General features: G+C 48.7%; 1 protein-coding gene across 1 annotated transcript; it reads right to left on the minus strand.

Moving 5' to 3' along the window:
• Positions 1-1803: 1803 nt before the first annotated feature.
• BEND3 (BEN domain containing 3) lies at positions 1804-17823 on the minus strand. Its single transcript, XM_008155839.3, has 3 exons — positions 17787-17823; positions 17112-17314; positions 1804-4669 (listed from the first exon to the last, which is right to left on the minus strand). Exons 1-3 carry the CDS (start codon positions 17821-17823, stop codon positions 2426-2428), a joined length of 2484 nt encoding a protein of 827 aa, XP_008154061.2. The 3' UTR covers positions 1804-2425.
• Between the last annotated feature and the right edge of the window lie 7501 nt (positions 17824-25324).

The raw sequence follows: 25324 nt of genomic DNA on the forward strand, positions 1-25324 counted from the left end.
CCGAGACAGTCCAGAGGGACCGCAAACAGCTCCCAGAGTGCGGCCACCTCTCTTCACTGAAAGGGACACTAGGATTGGGGGGGGGGGGGGGGGTGTCGGGGAAAGCCCTACTACGCAGGAAAGGTATAAAAGGAAACCACCCAAACAGAGTTTCCGAAAACGTGATCTAGGTTACGGAGACATAGTTCATCCCTAGAACCTGGAACCTGTTGATTTCTTTAACGTGGGTACACAGGGTTTTAAAAAATGATTGTGCTTCTGAAGTTGCAGGGTGACATTCCACCCTCTAGAAAGCAGGACAATGTTCACATGGCTTGGAATCCTCTCGGATACATCCTAGAGGCCAGAACGAGTTCCACGGCACTCGTCAACCAGCAGGGCTGGCGGGCGAGTGCCACTGCCATCTTTGGGTAGGGGGCAGGGCGTGTGTGTGCATGTGTGTATATGGTGTGTTTGGGAGACTAAGGCATAGAGAAAGGCGCAGGTGAGGGGGCGTGGGGTGACCCTCCTGGCTGCTCCAGTCCCTTCTTCTTTCCAGGCACAAAGAAGTTGAAGTTGTTTATGTAGGTCCCCATCATCTCACTGGTTTTTTAATAAGAAATGTGTGCGTGCACATGTGGGTGGGGGGGTGAGGGAGTCATTAAATCCCTGTGCAATTCTAAATTTCAATAATTTAGGACTGCAGTTCCAACAGAAATAATCTGTAAATGACATTTAAAAGCAATTTTAATAAAGCTAGGTCAGCACGTAAACATTGTTCAAAATCCTGTCATATATATTAAAAGAAACAAACCAACCAACCAACCTGCTGGGTGCAGGCAAAATGCTGTCCTATAGCCACCGGAACCGAAGTCCTTGTCAGCTGTATAGACAATTCACAGATTGCTTCTATTGTTTCTGCATTTTAAGGTAGCCAATATTTAAGCCACAGGGCTTTATGACTACCCTGTGTGATTCATTCATTTCCCCAGATTTCTGGTATGATGCATTCAGTTTGAGTTCTAGACTGTTTCCTTTTCCTCGTAGGCATTTGGCCCCCAAAGTCAGGTACATAAAAGTATTGTTTTCAAGAACTTGAACTACTGGGGAATTTCCTGGTTGGAACTCCTGGAGAACATGCCACTGGCCTGAAATAGTCTGACCTTCCCAACCAGTGGGAAGAGAAGAAATGTCTCAATCCCAGGCAAGGGACCAAGATGTAGGGCAGCAGGGCCTTCTAGGGGGTCTGAGGGGAGAGCTCTGAGTGGACCCTGGGAAGGGACATGGGAGCCCCATTTGAGATGACCTGTGTCCTTCCAATACCGGGTATCCCCAAGAGGGCCGGAGGGTCTGGGCCTGCCCTGGGGAACAGGATGCATACCGACTGGAGGAGCTAACACGGAGCTGTGCTGAAGTCGCCATACAGCCCCCAGAACCCAGGCTTTGTACAAATACACACACAGAAAGTAAACAGTTCCCGGTGGGTCCAAAGGGACCCGTCCTTACATCAAACAAGAAGCCAATTATTCACACACACTGTTCTCCAAGGACATGCGCCTGCCCCTCCAACCAGCCTCCTCATACGGAGAGGGACGGGGGCAGTGGAAGGACACAGCTCAAACGACATTGTGAACGTGTTTCCACGTCTATCTACATTCATCTCATCATCATCATCCAGTGTTCTTGTCTACAGAGAGGGAGCACAACATTCCACCCACCCAGCAACGGCGAACAGGCCAGGCCACGAGGAAGCCCCTTCCTCGCACCACAGTGGAGGGAGGAGGCGAACGTGGTCAGAAGGGATGTCGCGCCACCCCATTCCCGCTACTGCCATCCAAGGGGCATCCTGACTCTTCCAAATCAGACGTAAAAGACAAGGTCAGTGACGTCGGTCTCTCTGCACCTGACGCTCCTAGCCACCATGCAGAAACGTGGCCGTTCTAAACATTTCATACACCTGAAACCACCTTCAAAAGAAATCCCGGCAACTGACGTCATCTAACAGCATTTCACCACGAATGCTTAAAAGATTCTTTTTTTCCCTAAGCAAATCGGCCCCCAAAGAGCCCAAGTGATCTTTTTAAAAAGGGGTTTCCTTTTAATTAAAAAAACAATTGATAAAAACGGAAGATGTAAAATGTGGGAAGAGGGACAAAAGTTGCTGAATTTGCATTTCACACTGAGGAGGAGGGGAGGACAGCCAGGAGAGAGGCCTGCTCCTGAGGCCTCGGCTCTCCCAGCTCAGCAGCCATCCCCAAAGTGGCTGCACCCCTGGGGAACTCGGGACACGGGTCGGAAGTCAGAGAGACCGAACGTAAGGCTTCGTTCTTGCGGTTGGGTGGGTGTCTGTGTGCAAAAGTAGTAAGCCACTTGCCACTGCCGTAAGGTGCGTGTCCGTGGACACCATACACGTGCTCCGAAGGGGGGCTCAGGCCCAGGGTACCCATCACTTCTCCACTTTCTTGGCTTTCTTCAGGATGTCACATTTTTTCCTGTTGGGGCGGCGGCATCGCTCGTCGATGCTGGGGATACATTCGTAATGCCACACCTCCTCCATCTTCTCCACGGGGTACACGGCCTCCACGTAGTGGCGGATGAGTCTGAGCCGCGTGGGGTCCAGCTGCTTCTTGTTGCAGGCCCCCGAGTGGTTGTACTGCAGCCGGAGGTTCTCGGCCGTGAAGAGTTCGGGGAAGAGCCTGACGAGGAGCCGCGCGGCGAAGTTGCCCACCGAGAGGCTCTGCTGCACGATCTCGCGCACCTCCTTGTCTGACAGCAGGTACGGCGAAGGCACCGGGAAGTCGGGCGAGGGGACCACCAGCTCGTCCAGCGGGATCTTGCAGAAGTCTTTGCTACTTCTCTCGGGGGGCAGCGGGGGCCCCTCGTACTCCTCTCGGAACCTCTCGGAGTTGATTGCATAGCTTGCCAGGTCCCTGCACTCGGGGCCTGGCACGTGGACCTTGCGCTGCTGCTGGTAGGAGCGCCTCTGCTCCGTGTCCCGGCGGCGGCAGCGCTCGTCCAGTTTGCCCACGAACTCCAGCGTCCAGACGCGGTCGTTCTTGGCCCGGGGGTAGAGCAGCTGCACGTAGTGGCGGATGAGCCTGATGCGGGACGGGTCCAGCTGCTTCTTGCCCAGGGAGCCGCTGCAGTTGTACTGTTTGCGCAGGTTCTCGTGGGTGAAGAGCTCGGGGAAGAGGTGCACCAGCAGGCGCGAGGCGAAGTTGCCGATGGACAGGCTGCTCTCGTAGATGCTGCGCAGCTGCTCCTTGCTGAGCAGGCAGTCGGCGCCGGGCACCTCGAAGTCGGGCTGCGGGACCTCCAGCTTGTCGAAGTCGATGGGCACCAGCCAGATCTTCTTGGACCGCCGGCCGGGCCGCTCGCCCTCGAGGCTGTCCTCCACCTTGATCACGGAGATGTCGTCGGGCAGGCTGGAGGAGTCGTAGCAGTCGTCCCGCGGGGGCTCGCCCTCGCTGCCCCCGTCCAGCCCCAGCCCCTCCAGCTCGTCGTTCATGCGCTGGGCACACTGCTGCAGCCAGGCCTCCTCCTCCTGCATGTCGGGGAAGTAGATCTCCGTGTAGTTGCGGATGATCTGCAGCCTCTGCGGGTCCAGCTCCTGCTTGCCACCGTCCCCGTAGCAGCTGTACTGCTCACCCAGCTTCCGGTGGTCGAAGAGCTCGGGGAAGAGCCGGTGCAGCAGGAACACCGCGAACTCGCCTGGCGAGGAGGCTTCGTCCAGGAACTCGGTGAGGTCCTGCGTGTCCACCACGTGGTCCGAGGCGATGGTGCTGCTCCGATCCAAGGACAGGGCCTCCTCCTGGTCTTTGTTGTCCAGGAAGTGGCCGGGGTCCACCTGCTCGGCCTCAAAGAAGCCGGCGACCTGGCCCCCTGGCTGGCTGTCCTCCATTTCCCGCTGGGCCCAGAAGCGGCTGAAGAAGTCGTTCAGCTGCGGCAGGCACTCTGCCTGCCACACGGCCGTGTCCTTCACGGAGGGGTAGTAGACCTCCACGTAGTTGCGGATGAGCTGCAGGTGCAGCGACTCCAGCTTCCGCTTGGCTGCAAAGCCGCAGGCACTGCAGCCGCGGGAGAAGTCCACGTCGCTGAAGAGCTCGGGGAAGAGCTGCACCAGCAGGCGGCAGGCCAGGTCCCCGCCCGACAGGCTCTGGTCCACGATCTGCTTGAGCTCGGCGGCCGTCAGCTGGTACTCGGGGGGCGGCTGGAACTTGGCCACCATCTCCGTGGGGCTCACCTGCTTCTTGATGCGGCTCACCTCCAGGGACAGCAGGTCCACCTTGCTGTGCAGCTGGGACATGTTGGAGGAGAGCGTGTTGAGCATGTAGAACATCTTCTGGATCAGGAAGTAGATGTTGGGGTCGCCGTCGGTGGTGGCCGAGGCCACACTGTCCCGCTTCTGTGTCTCGTTCAGGAGCCGCAGTGGTGAGGGGCTGTTGCTGGGGTTTGCCTTCTCCAAGAGCTCATACGTGCTGAGCATGTCTCCTGCCGGGGGGTTCTTCTTCTCCATGATCTTGTGCGAGATGCCGTACAGAGGCTTCTTGTAGGAGGGGGTGGTCGCGTCATTGCAGGGCTCCTCCTCACCCGGCCACGCAGAGACCAAGTTCTTGCCCCTGCCGGCCGGCTCCCCGTTGCCCTGGCAGGGCGAGCTGTTCTCGCGGTTCCTCATGCCTGCTAGGAGCGCCTGGAAAACACAAGGTGCGTTAGGGGATGTTCTGATTTACTACACTCGACACAGGTCTGTGTCACACACACACACAGGGGCCAAGGTCAATTGCAGGAGCATGAAAGGAGCGGATTCCCTCGCCCTGGAGTCACTCCGTCCAGAATGCACCACGAATGCAAACACACATCTCAGTGTAAACCTGTCCATGCCCCCTATTTCCTGAGAGAGGCTCAGACTGGACCCGGAAGGCTGCAAGCTGCTGCAGGACACCAGCGCTGGACTTCCTACCCAGGGCCCGACAGGAGACAGAGCACAGTGGCTGGCAAGGCCGGGCAAGAACCCTGCTGGAGGTGGGAGGGAGACCATGGGAATGAGGAGCTCCTGGGCCGGTGACCTCACTGACCACAGCCTCTAGGAGGACAGGTGTCTCCACATGGACAGCCGAGATGCCCGGTGGTGGGCACAGAAGAACGGGGTCTAGACAGTGGCAGTGTGCTGCCCACTCTACCACCGCCTGGAATCCCATCTTATCTCGGGTTGGAAAAGGGCCAGGCTAGCCCAGATGTTCCAGAGCCCGTGCTGCTGAGAGTCCATGAAATGATGGGGCCTCCCAGGTTTCTAAGTTTTTGGTCTCCCTGTTGGCCCAGCAGCCCTTCTCAACCAGAAACTCCAGGAGGAAAGGGGGCCCCGCTGTCCTAAGTCACCCGCAGTCTGTAATGAATTAACACGTATCTTATGCATCTAAGAAGGGTACTCGCTATGTACGATCCACTCTGCTCAACAGAGGTCTGTGAGAGAATGAAGCCTTACCAACTGAGGTCTGAGGGGCGGGTTCTCCACTCGCCCAGGGATGGCACACTCTGAAGGTCCATTGTTACCAGACACCCAAGGAAGCTCAAGATACTCCTTAAGAACCTCAAAGCTGGACTCCACACACCACACGGGACAGGCATCACCCTGACCATTGGGAACCCAGAGTTCTCGGTGCTTCCATCAGCAGTTTCCCCATTGCCAGGCCCTGAATGTTTCAAGAGGCTTATTTACATATATGTGGACAGGCGGTTTTGGAGAAAGGTTCAAAGGCAAATCAGTGGAGGAAGGATAACCTTTCCACAAAAGATGCTGGCTCATTCTACCATGTTCCGTATACAAAAATGAACTCAAAATGGATTATGGACCTAAATAAAAAACCTAACTTAAAATTCTAATACCTCCAGAAGAAGACATAAGAGAAATCCTTTGTGTCCTAGCCAGTTGGCTCAGTGGGTAGAGCATCGGCCTGCGAACTGAAAGGTCCCAGGTTCGATTCCGGTCAAGGGCACATGCCCGGGTTGTGGGCTCGATCCCCAGTGGGGGACTTGCAGGAAGCAGCCGATCAATGATTCTCTCTCATCATGGATGTTTCTATCTCTCTCTCTCTCTGCCTTCCTCTCTGAAATCAATAAAAATATATTTTAAAAGAGAGAGAGAGAGAGAAATCCTTTGTGACCTTAGTTTAGGCAAATATTTCCTAGAATCCAAGCACAATCCATACCGTGAGAGAACAAATTGATATAGTGGACTTCATAAAAATAAAAATTTCGGCTCTTTGAAGGACACCATTAAAAGAATGAAAAACAGCCTAGAATGGAAGAAAATACTGGCAAATCATTTATCTGATAAAGGACTTGAGCCAAGAATACTTACAGAACTCTCCAATACAGGAACAGACAACCCAATCAATTATTTCAACAGCCACTTCAAAGTAGATATATAAATGGCATGTAAGCACATAAAGGATGCTTATTAATAACACGCAGATAGAAACCACAATGAAGGGACTCTTTCCCCCTCCCCACGTGGGAGTCTATGCTGTGAGATTCTTTCCCCTTCCCCACATGGGCGTCTGTACTTGTTCTTCAATAAATTTCCACCTTTGCTATACCAAAAAAACAAAAACAAAAAACCCCACAATGAAATGCAACATCACCCCCATAGAGTGGGTAATAAAAAGACAGACAATACAGAGGACTGGAGATGAGGTGAAGGAGCTGGGACCCTCAGACACTGCTGGTGGGGATATAACCACTTCGAAAAATACTTGTTACTTCCCAGAAAGTTAAACATACATGGACCATATGATCCAGGTATTCCATTCCTAGGAATTTATTTACCAAGCAAGATGGAAGCACAAGATCATATAAATACTTCCACGCAAATGTTCATGGCAGCCCTATTTGTCAATAGCCCCAAACTGGAAACAACCCAAATTTTTATTAACAAGTAAACAAACTGTTATATTTGTACAAAGGAATACTACTCAGAATAAAACTGTTACACCTGGTACTCACGATAAATCTAAGTAATTATGCTGAAAGAAGCCAAACAAAAGAGACCATACTTTATGATTCCATTCACGTAAATTTCTAGAAAACACAAACTTATCGATAGTGGCAGAAAGCAGATTAGTGGTTATGTGGTGTGCAGGGAGGATGCAAAGGAGCACAAAACTTGAATGGTAGCTGATGATGGATATGTTTATTATCTTGATTGTGGTGATGGCTTTACTGATATACTAGTACACATGTCAAAGCTTACCAAATGGTTCACTTCCTGTGCCATTCATTGTATTTCAGTCCTAACTCTACAAGCTCTTTTTGGCAAATGTTGAATTTGACCCCAAAATGTATGGGAATATATTTTCCAGGCTTTCATTAAGCAAAAGAGCTAATTGGCAAGCACTGGTGGCTGTCAAGGGAGCAGGCAGGGTTGAAGCACAAAGAGTTCACTTCCACAGACAGACATGTGCCCGAGGCAACCGTGGGATGGGCGGGAACAAAGTGCGTCCTTCTTTGGGTGCCCCTGCACCTGGGAAAACATGGCTGGCTTAGGCCGGCCCCGCCAGGGCTTCTGAAACTGCAGTCACCTGGAGTCCTGCTGGAACGCAGATCCTGATCCCTGGGTCTGCACTGCTAACGGGCGGAGTGTGCGTGGGTCCTCTCCAGGGCCTGCTCTCGGTTTTCTCATCCAGGCAGATTCAATGTCATCTGTAAACCTGCAGATAACTAATGCCGGCATCAAACCGCATGTGAGGTTTTTCCTCTTGCAGGGCAGAGAGACAATTTCAAGAGGCTAGCGTTACAGTGGCCGGTGAGCAACATGGTGTGAGAAGAGGTAGGCCCAGGGTGAAAACAGGCCACGAGGTCACATAATCACAAAACTGTGATCCTTCTAAACCTTCCATGCCATTTTCATTTAAATTAATCAACTACTTCCTTGACCCTTTTAGATAACAAAATAATGACTCATATTACAGAAAGGTTAATTTTTCTCTTATATCTCTGTTGATAACCATGCAAAAGAAAAGCTATTTTACTCTCCTAGGAACCTGAAGAAGATATAGGAATTCTTGTGTTTCAATGATCCCACAGAGCTGCCCAATACTTTCTCAGGGTTTGTCTGTCTAAGCTGATGAAGGGTCAGAGGCACTGGCCCCTCCTGTCCCTCACCCCCCCGACACTTCCCAAGAACACAGGAGCAGGACGTGCTGGATTGGGGAGCCTGCCCCTGCCCTACTCCCTCCTGGGGTCTCCTCACCAAGCTGTCCCCATCTCCATCCAATAGCAGGATGGTAACCTGATGGGAGCAGGACATTCCTGAGCCTACCCCCAGTGCCTAACCCAGTGCCCGGGACACAGAGAAGCTCAATGAATGTCAGCCAACCACATACATGGAAGTTTAAAGCAGGGCAAGGGGTTCTACCACTCAAATACATGCTTAAGACAGAGGAGCCGTTCAGACAGGCCACTAGCTTCATGAATAACATGACTGTAGAGAGGTGAAAGGAGTGGGTAAGTGTTCAGCTCAACTGTCATGCTGTCTGTCCTCTGTGTGACCTTGGTTACATTACATGACCTTTCGTGTCTCAGCTTCCTGTGTATAATTCAGGGATAAATAATGTACCGGTCTCGTGGGGGTTGTGAGGACTTAATGAGATAATGTACATAAGTACTTAATATTTATTATTACAATATGATTATTATTATTTTGTTGTTATTAATCCTCACCCAAGGACATTTTTCCCATTGATTTTTAGAGAGTGGAAGGGAGGGAGGGAGGGAGGGAGGGAGTAGAGAGAGGGAGAGAGGGAGAGAGGGAGAGAGAAAGAGAGAGAGAGAGAGAGAGAGAGAGAGAGGTGAGAGAGACACATTGATTGGTTGCCTCCTGCAGTGCCCCAACTGCAACCCAGGTACGTGTCCTTGACCAGGAATTGAACCTGCGACCCTTCAATGGGCTGATGGTCTAACCCACTGGGAAGCACCGGCCAGGGTTATGACTATTATTAAATAATGTTACTCCTAAGCCAGAGCAGAGTTAACCCTATGGGCCTTTTATAAAACTAGCTGTAATGATTACTCTCAACTGGTAAACAAGAGAGCTTGCCTACAGCACCAGGAGCAGGGTAACTCATGCATGGATGGTGCATTTTACAGGCCTGTTTGCCAGGGGAGGAGTGCAGGGAGGTGGGGTTTTAAGCTCTTAATATATTTTTTTGTTCTGCTACCTGGCAGAAAGCAAAGGAATAGGAAGGATGAAAGGAAGGACACCCCCACCCCCAATACACACATCAGAAACTTGGAAAAAGGAAGGGATAGAGATAGTTGGAAATCTTAGCCCTAATGCAGTGTGTTTGGAACAGTGGCTCATGGTGCAACTGACTTGATGGATCATGACTAGCGTAAGAAGAAAGAGGGAGGGAAGAAGGAAGTATGAAAGAAAATAGAATAGAAAATACGACAGTGCACTGTACACGAATTAAATTCGGGAAAGTTTTGTTTCATTTGTGTGTAGCTACATAATTACATGTAAATCCATACATGTGAGCTGTATTTCTCTGCAAGATGGATTATGACTGTAGGTCACTGTTGAAACGCACTGCCCAAATAAATTCAAAGTGCCTTATTTGCTAATTCCTGCAGGCTGTAAATTCGATTTTTAGCAACTTATGCACCTTAAATTCTATTTTACCAAAATAACTTTGGCGGTCCCGTGGATCATTAGATAACTATGAGGTTTTACCAATATAGAGAAATTTGAGTTTGTAATGCCCATCACTAAAGAAATCATAACTGCATTAGGAATGATTTTAGAAACAGGGTCTTTGTTTTACAAGTGACTCCACTAATATTTTTAAAAAAGATTCTGTGCAGAGAGATCACGAGAAACCCACATGCCAAGCAGCAAGAGTACAGGTTCTAGAGAGAGATCTGAACAAACCAATCCCAGGCTAGGAAGTAGGCAGGGGGAAGTTTCTGGGTGAACTTGTTTGAATACCAACAACAAACAGACATCCTCTGACTCCCTTACCTCCCCACAGCAGGCAGAAGGCCAGGGTGCATCACAACTGGAAATCCCCCCGATAACTCTCAATATTCAGCCTCATTAATAAAAACATTTCAGTTTCTACCAAGCATGTTAGAAACATTGCCACCCGCTGAAACATTTTTGGCTAACCTGCTCGAATAAAAAATTAAGTTTGAGTCCCAGTAGAGGGCAACATTCCTCACTCCCTTGAATACACAATTCAACACAAAACACAACACAAGCACCAAAGAGAAGGTTCTTAGACATCTCCACAGCAGAGTGACCTGTCAACTCAGTGCTCCAATTAACTCCACAAATGCTGACAGGGCGACGACGGGCTGGCTGCATCTGCAGCCGCTGATAAAATCTCTGCTCAGCTGTCTAGGAGTATCAAGAAATCTTAAATCTGCTACTTGGCACTGAGTGTCTGGCTGACACACACCATTCGTGATTCTCCAAGGTTCATCTTCTAACCAGATGGGAACTCGGCAGCAGAGCTCAGGCTTGGCAGTGCCAGCATCTATCCTGGATTTGATCAGGGCATTTCATTCTACCACCAGCAGCCTCAGACTCAAGAGGGAATGCCCAAATCTCTCCGCTGGAGAATCTGAACAAAAGGGTTGACGTTGAGTTGCAGGTGAGGGCTAAGTAGACTAGTTAGGGGAGATTCCACGTGTCTGTGCTCAGCGACATCGCAGGGATTGTGTCACCATGGAGATGCTTTATGGGCTAAACAGCTTTCTCAGGACTTCAAATCCAAGGGCAGTCACTGGTTTCAGTTCAGCGAATGATGAGTTGCTAAATGGTGCCCCGAGAGTCAGCAAACTGGAACACCAAGAAAGCAGCATGCCTTGGAGAGAGCAGGGAGTGGAGAATTAACGCGGCATCAAGGGCAGACGTGTGAAACGCCTCCAAGTAAATGAGGCAGGAGTGATGCTCACCTTCTTCATTTTCAATAGAATGTTTCTTCTTTTTCCTCCTCCTCCTTCTCCTCCTCCTCTTCATATCATATCATCATCATCATCAATTGATCAGCTACTGTTTAGCAATAAGGTATGGAAGAGCTCTCTACCACACAGAGCCAGTAAACAAATACTACCGAGTGCCCAACATCTGGCAGGCACTGTGCAAGGCCATGGGCACACAGGGAACGAGCCAGACACAATGTCTGCCCTCATGGCTTTTCCCTTGGGGTCATCCTCACACTGCCGAACGGTGTATGGTGAGGATCAGGAACGATTCCTGAAAAAATAAGGATCTGGACCAAAAAAGCAACTACAATGGGAGTGAGAAGAAAAAGAAGCGACCGCAAGATATCAGAGCAGGATGTCCTCAAAGGCTCCTCACACCATCTTATAACTACCCCACAGCCCTGAGAGCCACCATGGCGCTGAAGTGCCCAGTTCCCAATGGAGCAGGCTTGGCAGTGCTGACTTCCTGCACCTCGTGAAAACAGGACCGGCCATAATACCTATCGGCTATGGTTGTTGTAGAAACCATTATACATCTCCAGCTGGTCCCACAGTAACTGACACTGAGGAGGTGTTCAGTACATTTGCACTGAATGAATGAGATGGCATTTCTGTTCTCCAAAAACAAACCACAGTGACACTTCAAGATAAAAAACAAACATTAACAACCCCCCCAGGAGAACAAAGCTAGGTTCTGCCTGACATACAGCTCTTGAATGTCGCCCCCATGTCCATGAACAAAAAGATGATTTCCAATAAAAGTGTTGGCTGCTCACCTTCTACATCTGCTGTTTGTCTATGAAGCCTTTTCCAGCAGAGGCGCCAAATCAGTCTTCTTAGAGCCTTTTGTTAAATTTTTTGAGGGAGTTTTTATTTTTCCTCTTAGGATTGTTCTAAATGTCACTCATGAACAAGTCATCGGCCCTGTTGAGTCTGCATGTGACGTACCTTTAGCATCAGAGTTAGCACTCGAATCCTCCCCTCTTCACCTTCCGCCCCTCCCCTTGGGTTTGGGGAAGAAGACAGAGGTAGTCTTCTGGGCTCTGACTTGAATGGTGTTCAGAATCAAGGGTGCTCAGGCCTGGGTGTCCTAACGGGCATCAGATGGCTTCCCTTGGAGGGAGGCAGTAGAATAGTGCCCACAAGGGGTGGAGTTGGCTATGGGGGTGGGGGGCAGTAAGTAGACATTGCTGAAGGCTGACATGGGTCAGGCCCTGTGCTGGGCTCCTTACATGGATCTCAATGACCCACATAGGAAATGAGTGAGCAGTATCATCCCTCATCACCATGTAGGAACCTGAGTCTGGGAGGTCACTCTCTGGCCAAAGGCCCCATGGCGAACTTCCCCTTATCTGACTCTAGAATCTCAGCTCATTCTGCTATTTCCTATTCCTATGGGCTGGATAGGAGAAGGTGGGGCTCACCTGCCTGGATGGGGAGCAGGGAGCTGAGCGTCCAAATCACTCAACACCAGGAGCAGGGCTGCCGCCCCCCCCGCCCCCCGGCATCCCGGCACTTTACTAACTTACATGCCTGAGTCTTCTCATCTGTCTGGTGAAGATATTAACCCTCTCATCACCCATTTATTACATATGGATACAAGAAATAAGGAATGGTGGTATTTGTCGAGTAGGGACTCAACTGTTTTTTTGTTTGTTGTTGTTATTGTTTATTACTTTCTAAAGAATTTTTATTGCATTTATCGGGGTGACATTGGTTAATAAAACCATATAGCTTTCAGGTGTACAAGTCTACAATACATCATCTGTATGTGGTATTGTGTGTTCACCACCCCAAGTCAAGTCGCCTTCCATCACCATTTATCCCCCTGCACTCCCTTCACCCTCCCCCCAATGCTGTTACTGCGCTTGCTTCCCACCTTTTGATTCCTGCTTGTCTCAGCCTCCTGGTTCCTCAGGTCTCACCCTGTGCTGACTGTGCTGAAGAAAGCTGCACACACTCCTCACCTTCACCTCCACCCCTGCCACCACGTATGTAAGAAGGATCAGAGAAAACTCAGGGGGGGTGGGGGGAGGATAAAGGACTATTCACTCTGAATTAGGACTACTGCCATTCTGAAAAATCAACATGTACTATAATTCCATAAAATTGACGAGTTGTTCTGAAGTCCCCAGGGTTCTGAGGCTCCTGATTTACTGACAAATTGACTCACACCAAGTTTAGAAGGAAATACTGCCTTGAAATCACATGACACCTTTCTACAAGGAGCTCAAGAATTTCAAAAGGTTTTACTCACATACATACTCTCTTTCCAGAACAGGAAGGGGTGCAGGGAGATCAACCTCACTTTATAATCACTAAGGGAAATGAACACAGCTAATGAAACACCCAAAATAAAACCCAGGAGTAAACCTGTCTTCTCCTTGCCAAAATCTAATGAATTAGAACTATAGCAAACCATTGCCAAGTAAACATATGTGACCAATTAGAATATGTAAATTGGACCAGTCATACTAGAAATATTCAAATACATTTTGGTTCCCTTTTCTCTGAACATGTCAGAATTCCCGGGTGGTACCTGAAGCTCGGGCCTGACAAAGCTGAAACCATCACATCACTCATGTGATGTGCGGGCAATCCCTCCACTGTGAGCCTCGGTGGGGCTCTAGTCCAATGCCAGATCTTTTCTGACTTGCTTCACATCCTGAAGGACTCAACTAAAACACAAATCCTAAGAACCTTCTCTCCCTTTCTGTTCCAAGAATATGAAGATGCTCCCTTCTCTATGATGCCGTGAGAACAGAAATTGATTGAATGAAGGCATAAAGAGGGACACTGTTTGTGTCCACGAAGGCCACAACCCGGGCTTCACGCGGTCAGAATTCCTTCTAGCTGTGGAGCTTGTTGTTGCTTACTGTGGTGAATTATTGATGAAAACGGCCACACCAGTTGCCCCGCCCTGTGTGACAGCCTCTTTGCAATGGGACTTGGCTGCTCCTGCCATCAGGGGTGGGGTCTCTTTTCCCACCCGGGCACCCAGGTTGGGCCACATGACTGACTTGGACCAGTGGGACGTTAGCAACCGTGATGCAAGCAGAGGCCTGATGAGTCTGCAGTCCTGAGCTTGACCTGTCTTGCTCCCAGGAACTCTTCCATGTCATGTGAACAAGCCTGGACTGGCCTCGGGCAGGGTGAGAAAGTGCACAGGGGAAGCTGCAGTCCTCCCTGCCAGCCCAGAGGCAACCCTGGATGTGGGAGTGAGGTCATCCCAGACCACCTGGCCCCGGTCATGTCAGGCCAAATCAGAACTACCAGCTGACCCACACAATTTTGAATAAAATGGTGGTTGTTTTAAGGTTTTTTTTTTGGTTTGTTTTTGGTGTTGTTTTTTTGGGGGGGGCAGGAGGGGGCAGGGGCGTTGGCATACAGCAAAAGTGAATCAATAGGCTCAACTCTGTGTCCCACTTCTTGAACTCTGACTTTATTCACACACTTGAAGGGCTTTGTTGGATTTTAAAAAATATATATTTTTATTGATTTCAGAGAGGAAGGGAGAGAAAGATAGAAACAGCAATGATGAGAGAGAATCATTGATAGGCTACATCCTGCACACCCACTAATGAGAATCGAGGCTGCAACCTGGGCCTGTGCCCTTGACCGGAATCAAACCCAGGACCCTTCAGTACACAAGCTGACGCTCCATCCACTGAGCCAAACCAGCAAGGGAAAGCTTTGTAGGATTGACCATAAGCAGATGACAAATAGAAGAAAAACTTTCAGGAGCTCCTTGAGGAGCTAACATAGTGCTTCTCAAACTTCTCAACACTTTCAGAATAAATTGAGGAATCCAATCCAGAGAACACTCACAGAGGGGCCCAGGTTTACTTACACGATGGTCCTGAGGCACTGTTGTAATAGTATAAAAATGCAAAACACCTAAATACCAATCATTAGGGAAAAGGATAATAAATTATCTTTTAAAGTAAAACATAAGAAACAGCAAATGGTTAAACGTTTTTCAAAGAAGCTATTCTACTAACTATCTTGTAGCTTTCATTTGCCATAAAAGGTATCTCAGCAGACAGAAATCTGAGGTTTAATCTGTAGTAACTGCTTACTGCACTAGAAACTGCCACTCACACAGGAAAATTTCCCCAGGGTAACAAGGTATACAGCCAGTGGCTGGTTTTAGGAAGCCAGAGTCAAGGGTGAGATATTTCTAAGCAACCCTTTATTTAAAAAAAAATAAAAATGCTCATATAGGTATAAAAAAATTCAACCTTTTTTTCTGGGCATTACAGATTTTTAAAAATGTATTGCTCAAGTATTACTCATGATAATAAAAAAGTGAAAGCAACTCAAATGTCCATCAATTGTATCTTCACACAGTGGAATATTACTCGGCCATAAAAAGAAATGAAGCACTGATACATGCTACAGCCTGGATGAACCCTGGAAGCATTTGCTATGTAAAAGAAACCAGACACGAAAGACCATGTGTTCTAGGATTCCAATGATAACAAATGTTAAGAATAGGCAAATACAAAGACAAAAAGTAGATTAATGGTTGCCAGGAGCTAGAGCAACGGGGAATAAGAACTGACTGATAATGGGTACAGGATTTCTTCGTGGGGTGATGAAAATGCTCTGGAATTTATTGTGGTGATGGTGGTTGCACAACTCTATGAACATATGAAAAACCACTGAATTATACAATGTAAATTAGTAAATTGTATAGTACGTAAACTGTATGTCAACAAAGCTGCTTCTGAAGGGAGGACCTAGATAAATAAATTGATAGGTAGATTAAATAAATAAATAAACAGGTAGGTAGATAGATAAATGTATCGCTCAATGTTCCATGATGTGGAATGCAGGTCAGTACTCATTATGATGTAACGTACTCATGTATATTTGAATCCTGGTGAAAATCTTAACTTCATCAGTGTGCCACTCAAATTTTACTTATTGAAGACTCAGTCTCCCAAATCCATAAATGCCCAATTTATTTGGAGCTTCCCTAGCATCTAATAGTAGATAATGAAAACAAACCAGTAATAGTCCCAGGATGATACCCCATGGTGTTCTGGCTCATCATAATGAGCCTTGAAAACGGGGACTCTTTTGGACAGACATGCAGAAATTGAAGTAACTGCCTGGGACCTCCCAAAGAGAGTGAGTTAAGTGTGCGCGCATGTGTGTGTGTGCGTGCGTGCGTGTGTGTGTGTGTGTGGTGGGGTTGGAGAGTTTGGGAAAATTTTCTAAGAGTTTCAGGTGTAATCTGCTGACCCATGGGGAGGCTCGCTGATGAGATATCCTAGGGGACCCGCTACTCTTGTCCCTCCCCTGTCTTCACTGTTTATTGTTGTTTTAAAAATATATTTTTATTGATTTCAGAGAGGAAGGAAGAAGGAGAGAGAAAGAAAGATCAACGATGAGAGAGAATCATGGATTGGCTGCCTCCTGTACAACCTACACTGGAGATTGAGACTGCAGCCCGGGCATGTGCCCTGATTGGGAATCAAACAGTAACCTCCTGGTTCATAGGTCAACGCTCAACCACTGAGCCACGCCAGCCGGGCTCAGTCTTCACTATTCTGTGTACCTGTCTTATCTCCCATCTGGACTAGAGGCTGCTAGAGGGGGCCACTATGTCAGTTACACTTTCTCTCTCAGAATATAGCAGAGTTCCATATAACCGGCAGGTGTCTAAGAAATAAAACAAATTCATAAAATAGATAACCTAGGAATAACAGATATGACATAGAAGAATTCCCCACTTCACAAAAATGATTCACTGAACAGTTTCTTTAGGCCACGAACTCCCACAATAGACATAAGAGACGAATTTGATTTAGGAAAAGACCTGCTAACCCTTGGCACTTTCCCAGGAATCTATGTTAAACCAGGCTTGCTATCAACAAGTTCTTGCCTTCCCTGAGAGCAGAGCAAAATGGAGAACTGGGAGGAGAGGCTACGAAGATTCCCCGCCCCCCACTGAGCCCAGACAGACAAGATGCCAGTTGAGGACACTTTCTCGACCCTCAAGCCAGAGACGGGACAGCTGGAGTGAGAGCCTGCTCACGCCCAGGCGTTCAGGAGTGGCCCAGACCCCACGAGCAGAGATTCAGCATCTTCGCAGAGGGTTAGCGCCCCCGCAGGCACAGACAGGGGCGGCCCCTTACCTCGGGAATCAGCCGCCGCCTCTTCACGCTGGAGACGGAGTCTGGCTGGCCCTCGCTGCCCGGCTGCTTGCGCTTGCTGGAGTCCTGGAGGGTGGTGAAGGCACTGTCTAGAGGGTGCTTCTCCGAAGACCTGGAATTCACGGAGCAGTCCAGGGCAGCATCCTCCGCCTCCGTCTCCACTTTCACAGTGTTATTGTTTAGAACTGCGGCAGAGCAGAGAGAGGGTTCAGCGGGAGAAGACCGTGGGTGGCTCAGCGATCAGCAGGGTCCCCCCGTGACAGGCTGTTTGTGGACCGCCCTTTGACACGACCACTCGATGATAGAGTCTAGTCACAGTAAAACTGCACCTTCCAACGAGGCAGTTTTTATCTTACCACACTAGTGCTACACAATAAAACCCCGTTCCAAGACACTTTGTTCAAAACTGGGTTTAAAGTCGTGTTGGAGGGTGGGGGAGAGAGAGGAGATGGAGGGAAAGAAACACTACCTTTTAAATGATGCCTTTAGAAAAAGTAACTCTGGAAAGACACATAGACAAGGTGCAGGGGTACCAGGGCAGGGAGACTTGTCACTGATTTTTCATTTTGTATCATTTTATATTTTTGAACCCTGTGACTGTATGTACCCAATAATAGTATTAAGTTAAAAATAATTTTAGTAAGTTGGTTTTTTTACCTTCTTCTACATCTTCACTGAATTCAGTTGAGTTCATCTTCTATTCCACTACATGAAAAGACAAAGACAAAGTCTGGATTTATTGCTTGATTTATTAATTTTCCCTCCCCGAGAGACATTCCCTTCCCCTCCCGACCCTGGCTCTGGAGAGTAGAAGTTGTTAAGCCCACACTGCTCAGCAACGTCATGGAAAATCGCATCCTCTTATTCTTGTTTGCAGTTGCTCAAAGTATACAGGCCTTCTGTGCACCTGCTGGGAGCGCTTCTCCAAGACTCTATGTGGGCCCAACGGGTCTTCCAGCTTCAACCGAGAGCACTTACGGAGCTAGGGGAACGTTACTGAAGAAGAGCAGTCTTTTGTACAGACTCCAGTTTAAATCACCCGTTCGTCCCTGCTTTATAAATTCCAGCCACAAAATTGAAAAGGCTGGCCAAGGATGCCAGCTGTGGATCCTGCGGACCGAGCTGAGGTCTTAGGACTCCAGGGGGTCCCAGGAGGCCTGTGCTGCCCATCAGCGCAGCCACTGCCATGTAGCTACCGGGGACTGGAAACGTGCCTGGTCCAAGCGGAGACGCACACTCTGAATTTCAAAGACTCAGTACAGCTCAAAGAACGCAAAATAGCTCATTAATAATTTTTATACTGATTGCATGTTGAAATGATAATATTTTTGATTTATTGGGCTAAATTAAACACTCTATGAAATTAATTCCATCTTTTTTTAATGTGGCTACTAGAAAACTTTAAATGACATCATGTGGCTTGCATCACATTTTTATTGGATGGCGCTGGTCTAGCCTTCCCTTCAGAAACAACTTTCCCTTTCAGAGAGAGAGGTGCTGTGGGTTTTTACAGCTCTCGAGTTCCACACAATCTGGTCCAAACCCTTCTTGTTATTGACGAGGGAATGCGGCGGGCGGCATGGAAGGTGCCCTGCATGGGTTTCAGGGCCTGGTGCAGGGCTGGCCCGACTCCCACTGCCCCAGCTGGAATGGAAGGGACACCGTGACCAGAAGCACCAGTGAATCCCTGAGGTTCCCCAGTTTACATACCAGCATGCCCACAACAACAACAGGAATAAACGAGGTAGTGCGAGAGAACACACGTGTCAGCCTTTACTACTGACATTGGGCAGCTGTGGTTCCCACGACTGATGGACTGCAAATATCAGCCTCACTCTGGTTAAGGATCCGGAGAGCGGGACTAAGGAGCATCCCTGGAGAAATTTCTATAAGGAAGAGGGATGCCATCTACAAAGTCCAGTAAACCATGCCCTGAGGAGCTGTGGGATGGGGTGTGGTCCTGTTTTACACCAGTGAGTGGCGTGCTGGGGGATGGGGCAAGACAGAAGGAGCACCTGAGGGACCTCGGGTAACTTCCAAACTCACTAACAACAGCCACGCAGGCACAGTGCTTACGAGGGGATGCACGGCTCCCGGCGCGCCACACAGCTGTACGACAGGCACAATTCTTTCAACCCTGCACTGCTCACATCCAGAGTCAGAATGAATAAGAAAAGGTAAGCTTGATTTGAAACTGAAGTTAACACTGAAAATAATTCCTACGTACCAAAAACTATCTCCTATCGGGAAAACATAACACACAGGTGATACTGGAGGGAAAATAAACGGTAAGTAAACTTCGAGAGCCCAAGAATGGGTCGACCAGTGGTGATTTCTAGCAAATACACCTTCCTCCGCATCCCAGACAAATAAGCCCCATGCTTGATGACATCACCTGCTCTGGGCGTCTCTGAGGGAGGCACCGGCAGGCAGGCAGGAATTTCCCATTTGCAGGTCCAGCCCACCACTGCATTTCGGGCAGGAGGGTGACCAATGGTAGGCAGAAATTCAGCCTAGTCAGGGGCCTCTCAAGGGGACGCACTGCAGGCTTCACCCGAAGGCCCGAGTGTGGCAACTGCCTTTGGAAACCTGCCACAGGGTCATATAACCAGTTCCCTCAAGTCTAGGGCAGAGGTGAGAGCAGCAGAGCAATGAGAAACGGGAAAAGGAGAAAATGCTGGTGGAGGGGGTACACTATACAAAACAAGGCACATTCTGGAGAGAAAAGGAGGGAGAGGGAGGAGATGGAGGATGAGTTTTTTTTGGGGGGAAAGGGGTCAAAGTGGAAGAAAACCACAAAGACTCTGGCTAAGTAGAAAGCTTTAAGAGGAGGAGTAAATCCTAGAAAAGAAAACAGGAGCCAATGAGAAAAACACACCAACAGAACCACAAGTGCTGAGCAAGGACGGAATCGCCGTCTAATATGACGTCCACCCACCTCTATTTCTCACAGGAGCTCACGGAGAGCATGAGGCCTGGAGTCATGGGCTGGGTGTGGCCCCTGCCGGGCTGTGGCTCAGTGAGCAGGAAGGGTATTTTCTGAACCACCACCACATGACACGACTGCAGGCAAACCCGCACCCGAATTCTGAGCTCCTGGGATTATCCTGTCAGGAAATCATAGAGGAGGAGCGCACACCTGAGCCACCTGTGGTGTGAGGAATAGCAGAGGGGGAGCTAGAAGGCTCACAGCGGGGAGGCGGGATGGGAGAGGCTGGCTTTAGGAGCATTCAAGATGCCCAGAGTGCCTCTGCTTTGGAAAACACGTCTGTGTTCATTTACAGACCAGGGGCAGATGCTACGTTAGCCCAGAAGTGACCCAGAACCCAGAATGGCAGGCCCTTCCCTCCCAGCCAGCAAAGCAGCCGTGCTCTTTGGGAAGCTGGGGAATTTCCCATCTGCAAGGCCTGGAAAACCCACAACGACGTGGTGCTCGTGTGGTAGGGCGTGAGCTGAAGGTCCTCTTTAACATCTGCAGCCCTGAACTGCGTCCAGGCACCGCTGGCCACTGCGTGTCTCCATCTCCCCCCGAGCTATCTGAATCCCAATTTTACCAACAAGGAAACTGAGGGCGTACACCTCAAATATACACAATTTCTACTTGTCATTGAAGCTGGGAAAAAATATTTTTAAATGTTTTTTACTTTTTTTTTTTAGAGAAAGAGGGAGAGAAACATCGATGAGAAACATGGATCGGCTGCCTCCTTCATGCCCCCTACTGGGGATTGAGCTGGAAACCCGGGCATGTGCCCTGACCAGAATCAAACCGGTGACGTCACAGTGCACGGACCACGGTCAACCAACTAAGGCACACAGCCAGGGCTAAGAAAGTATTTTTTAACATTCTGATTAAGGAAATAAAGTATTTGAATACTGGAAAGGGGGAAAGGGGAAACGGAGGGCAGGTAACCTGCCAGTGTCACACAACTGTCAAGTGGCAGAACTAGCGATGAAGCCCAGTCTGTGTCTCTCTCCCGTCAGCCGCCAGGAGAGGAACTACGAAGAGAATCCTCAGTCTTTCTGTTGAGGTTCTTCTGCTGAACATGGGGCCAATTTCCAGCCTTAGATTTCTCAGTCCAACAGCAGCCGGAGCATGCAAATCTTTCATCTCCAGGTAACTACCTGGGAAACCTGTGTGCCCTGTGCTTGTTAACAGACTCCCGCCCAAGCACAGAAGTTTCTACCAGAGGAGTGTGTGGGTCACTCCAGGCATCCTGGGCTGACGCAGTGACAGCACATCAACGTCAGGGCTGGAGAGAGGGGACGGATATAGTGTTTGCTACCTCCACTTCCTGGTCATCTGCGACATGAAGGTCACACAGGGCTGCTCATCCTGGGTGGATACGGAGCATCCGGATGCCAGGCATGCCGCAGAAATTCCTTCCGTTACTTAACTACAGGTTACGGCGGAGCCACCAGCTACCACCGCTCCCGCCCACCCAGCCTGCTAAGACTGCAATCTCCTTTGCCTGCTGGACTTGGTAGAATTTCTCTTGCTAACTGTCTCTCCTTTTCAAAACCTTATTTCTCTCACCACAATCTCAAATTGTGAGGCAATCTATGCACCCACGGGTTCCTGAAAATCAGCTTTCTCCCCAAGGGGTGGCTGTTCTACATCCCTCAAGAACCTCGGACCAAGCCCAAGGGAAGATGATTCAACTGAATGAAGGGAACATGTGTCAACAAGACCTGTGTAGCTAGCTGCTGCTTCCAGTTAAACCAGCACAGCTTCTAAGGCATCAATGAGCTATCGAGGGTAACTCTCAAACAGAACTAATCTCCAGTGGTTAATCTAATAAGTGAAATGTTCTTTAAAACACACACACACACACACACACACACACACACAGCTTAGGAAGCCTGAGGCAAAGTGACCGTCATTGTTACAGAAAGGTTTGCAATGTTGCAGAGCATGCAGGAGTATATATAATTTTATTAAAATGCTTCCTGGTCTCTATCCTTCTGCATAGAGTCAGATGGACAATATTCAATTTTCCACGCATGGGTATAATTCTGTTTGTGGCTGAGGGGAGATCAGAATGTTCTCAGAAAAGCCTTTAGTTTACAAAAAAAGCACAAAAGAGACGGTAAAAAGGTAATCCCAAATGTTCACGAATAAGATGCTTTAGCCACTCAAATCTCAAATTACAAAGGGTAAGTTGCTTCAAGTGGCTGCATAAATGCACCAACTGGTGGAGCTGCCCCTGTGCCTCATGCTGAAATGAGGCTGAATCTAAATCCCAGATATCAGCATGCACCTGGCTTGGGGCTGGAAAGATGCTGAGGAGGGAAGGGAGTCTGTGAAGCAAGACAAGGAGACAGATGTGAAAACCATTCACTGGTGCTTAGAACCAATTCTAAGAGATGCCACAAAGCGATGGAAAAACTGGAAAGATGTACAATTACAGGTCAATTTACATTTTTAGAGTTCATTTTAAGAAGGGAAGACCCTTAAAATCTTTTTTTTTTTTTGGACTAGGTAATACATGCACGTGAAACAAAATCCAAAAGCTATAAAAGAAGAGTTGGTTAAAAAGTCCAGTCCTCCAGGCACTGGGTTACTCTCTCGGAAGCAACCGTGCTCCTTCCCTTGGGGGCCCTACCAGAGACGTTCCGTCAGCGGCTCTATACGTGTGCTTCGTACACAGTGGCTCCCTGCAGCTGGCCTACACAGGCTTGTCCAGACCCTCTCATCCCCAACTCCACTGTGAGTGGGGTCAAGCTGGTAGCTTGAAATCGGCCACAGTGGGAGAATTTACACCATGGAAATGGACACTTTTACTACCAGGGCATTTTCTTTTTCTTTTTGGAGAGCACGTTCATCAGTACATCCAAGACCCTGTCAGGGGGGTCCAGGTGATCAAAACTATTTTCGTAACCCTGAGATGTTATTGCCCCTTTCCTCACATAGGTTCACAGGAGAGTTTTCCTGAGGCTACATGATGTGTCAGTTTGCAGAAGACTGAATTGCAGAAGATTGAATACAGAGGCAGATCTGAAAATGTGGCTGTCTTCTAGTAAGTCAGATATTAAAGAGATTTGCAAAAATGTAAGTGATACCATTTTTGTTATGGTATCACAAAGATTGTTTCTTTGGGAAAATAGTTGTTTTCCCTAAAAATATTTTTTATATTAACTTACAATGAATTTATTATGGTAAATTTTAAAATGAATTCATATTTAAGTATTTTTGTTTTAATTTCTAACACATTAAAATTTGACAGCTATCATCCTCATAAAGGAAAGATCTTTGGGGTCCTCAACAATTTTTAAGAGTATAAAGGAATCCTGAGAATAAAAGGTTTAGGATCCTCATTCCTTGCTTTTTTCACTTAATGTATCATGGAAATTTTATTTCTTTTTTTAGTTTGCGTTCCCCCAGAGGCAAATTTTGAGACAGGGATTTGGAGTCGTTTCTTTGGGAAGAGAGCGAAGGGCTGAAAACATGTAACAGGCAAATTAACAGGCTTCCGGGGAGGAAACCCCCGGCTACAGGCAATGCCGAGGGCACCACTGCAGGTGTCCAACAGGGTCTCTGGGAGCAGAGGGTCGTCCCAGGCACCTGGACAAGTCCTGGAAGACAGCAACCCCACTGTGCCACCCTGCGGTGCCACTGCTCCCCACACTGCCTCCTACACGGTGTGGGAGGTGCCCTGCTAAGAGCTTCAGTCAACCTAACCTAACAATCCTATGAGGAAGAAGCCCGCTGGCCTCATTTCACAGGTGAGGAAACAGGCAGTTTTATGTGTTTGTTTGAATCCTCACCCGAGGATCTTTTAGAGCGTGGAAGAGAGAGGGAAAGACTGAGAGAAACGTCAATGTGAGAGCAACACATCGACTGGCTGCCTCCTGCACACGCCCTGACCAGGACCCTGGCCAGGGAGGAGCCTGCAACCAAGGTACGTGCCCCCGATGGAATGGAACCCGGGACCCTTTGGTCTGCAGGCCGATGCTCTATCCACTGAGCCAAACCGGCTAGGGCAATAGGCACCGTTTTGGAGCCAAAGGGACCTCAGAGGCCATCCTGTTTTACGGGCGTGGGACTCGGGGCTCAGAGAGGTTAGAAACATGCTCCAGATCACTGTCAGGAATGGCCGTTTGTCTCCCTACCCTGGCCTTCGGTGGCCACATGCCCCACTGTGTGACGGGAGCTGTTGGTGGCAGTGGGGCGCTGTCCTCTGCGCAGGGAATCCACCAAATGTACTCCTTATCCAAGGGACCACAACCAACACATGGGAGGACCTGGAGGATGAAGGGGACCTCTGGGAACTTCTGTCCGAGGGGGATGAGTAACCACCAGGAAGGAAAGAGCAGCCAGAACCCCAAGGTCAGAAGAGACTACATTAGGGTTTCTGTAACAGGCTGCGTCCAGGGTGTGCAGGTGACAGTATGCTTACAGAGAGGAAGGGAGAGGGATAGAGACCTCTGAAGGGTCCCAGGTTTGAAGGGCATGTACCTTGGTTGCAGGCACATCCCCAGTGGGGAGTGTGCAGGAGGCAGTGTGCAGGAGGCAGCTGATCGATGTTTCTATCTATCCCTCTCCCTTCCTCTCTGTAAGCATACTGTATGCTTACAATTCATTCTGTGCTTCAGATACAGCTAATTTTAAACTTTTACTTACACCTACGAGACGCTTTTCCTTTGCGGGGGAGAGATGTTAATCCAAGAAAATTCCAGGGCGGAAAGGCCTACTTTGAAAATAACTTTTGTCAGTGTTCAAATGGGCACATCTTGATCTTCCTCATCACTTTCAGTGTATATAGACCCCAAAGCAAGTCTTTCTTTTTTTTTAAATTTCTTTATTGATTAAGGTATCACACATTTGTCCTCATCCCCCCATTCCCATCCCAAACCCCTCCCCATGCATGCCCCCACCCCCCTGTTGTCCGTGACCACTGGTTAGGCTCATATGCATACACACAAGTCCTTTGGTTGATCTCCAAAGGCTCATATGCATACACACAAGTCCTTTGGTTGATCTCCAAAGGCTCATATGCATACACACAAGTCCTTTGGTTGATCTCCAAAGGCTCATATGCATACACACAAGTCCTTTGGTTGATCTCCAAAGGCTCATATGCATACACACAAGTCCTCTGGTTGATCTCTCTCACAGAGCCTCACACACTCGACAATGACGATATGTGGTCATCACGATGAGCAAAGACTAGAAGGGGTAATCACAGAGCCCGGGG

The sequence above is a fragment of the Eptesicus fuscus genome, chromosome 10 (genome assembly GCF_027574615.1).
Source record: "Eptesicus fuscus isolate TK198812 chromosome 10, DD_ASM_mEF_20220401, whole genome shotgun sequence".
NCBI lineage: Eukaryota > Metazoa > Chordata > Mammalia > Chiroptera > Vespertilionidae > Eptesicus > Eptesicus fuscus.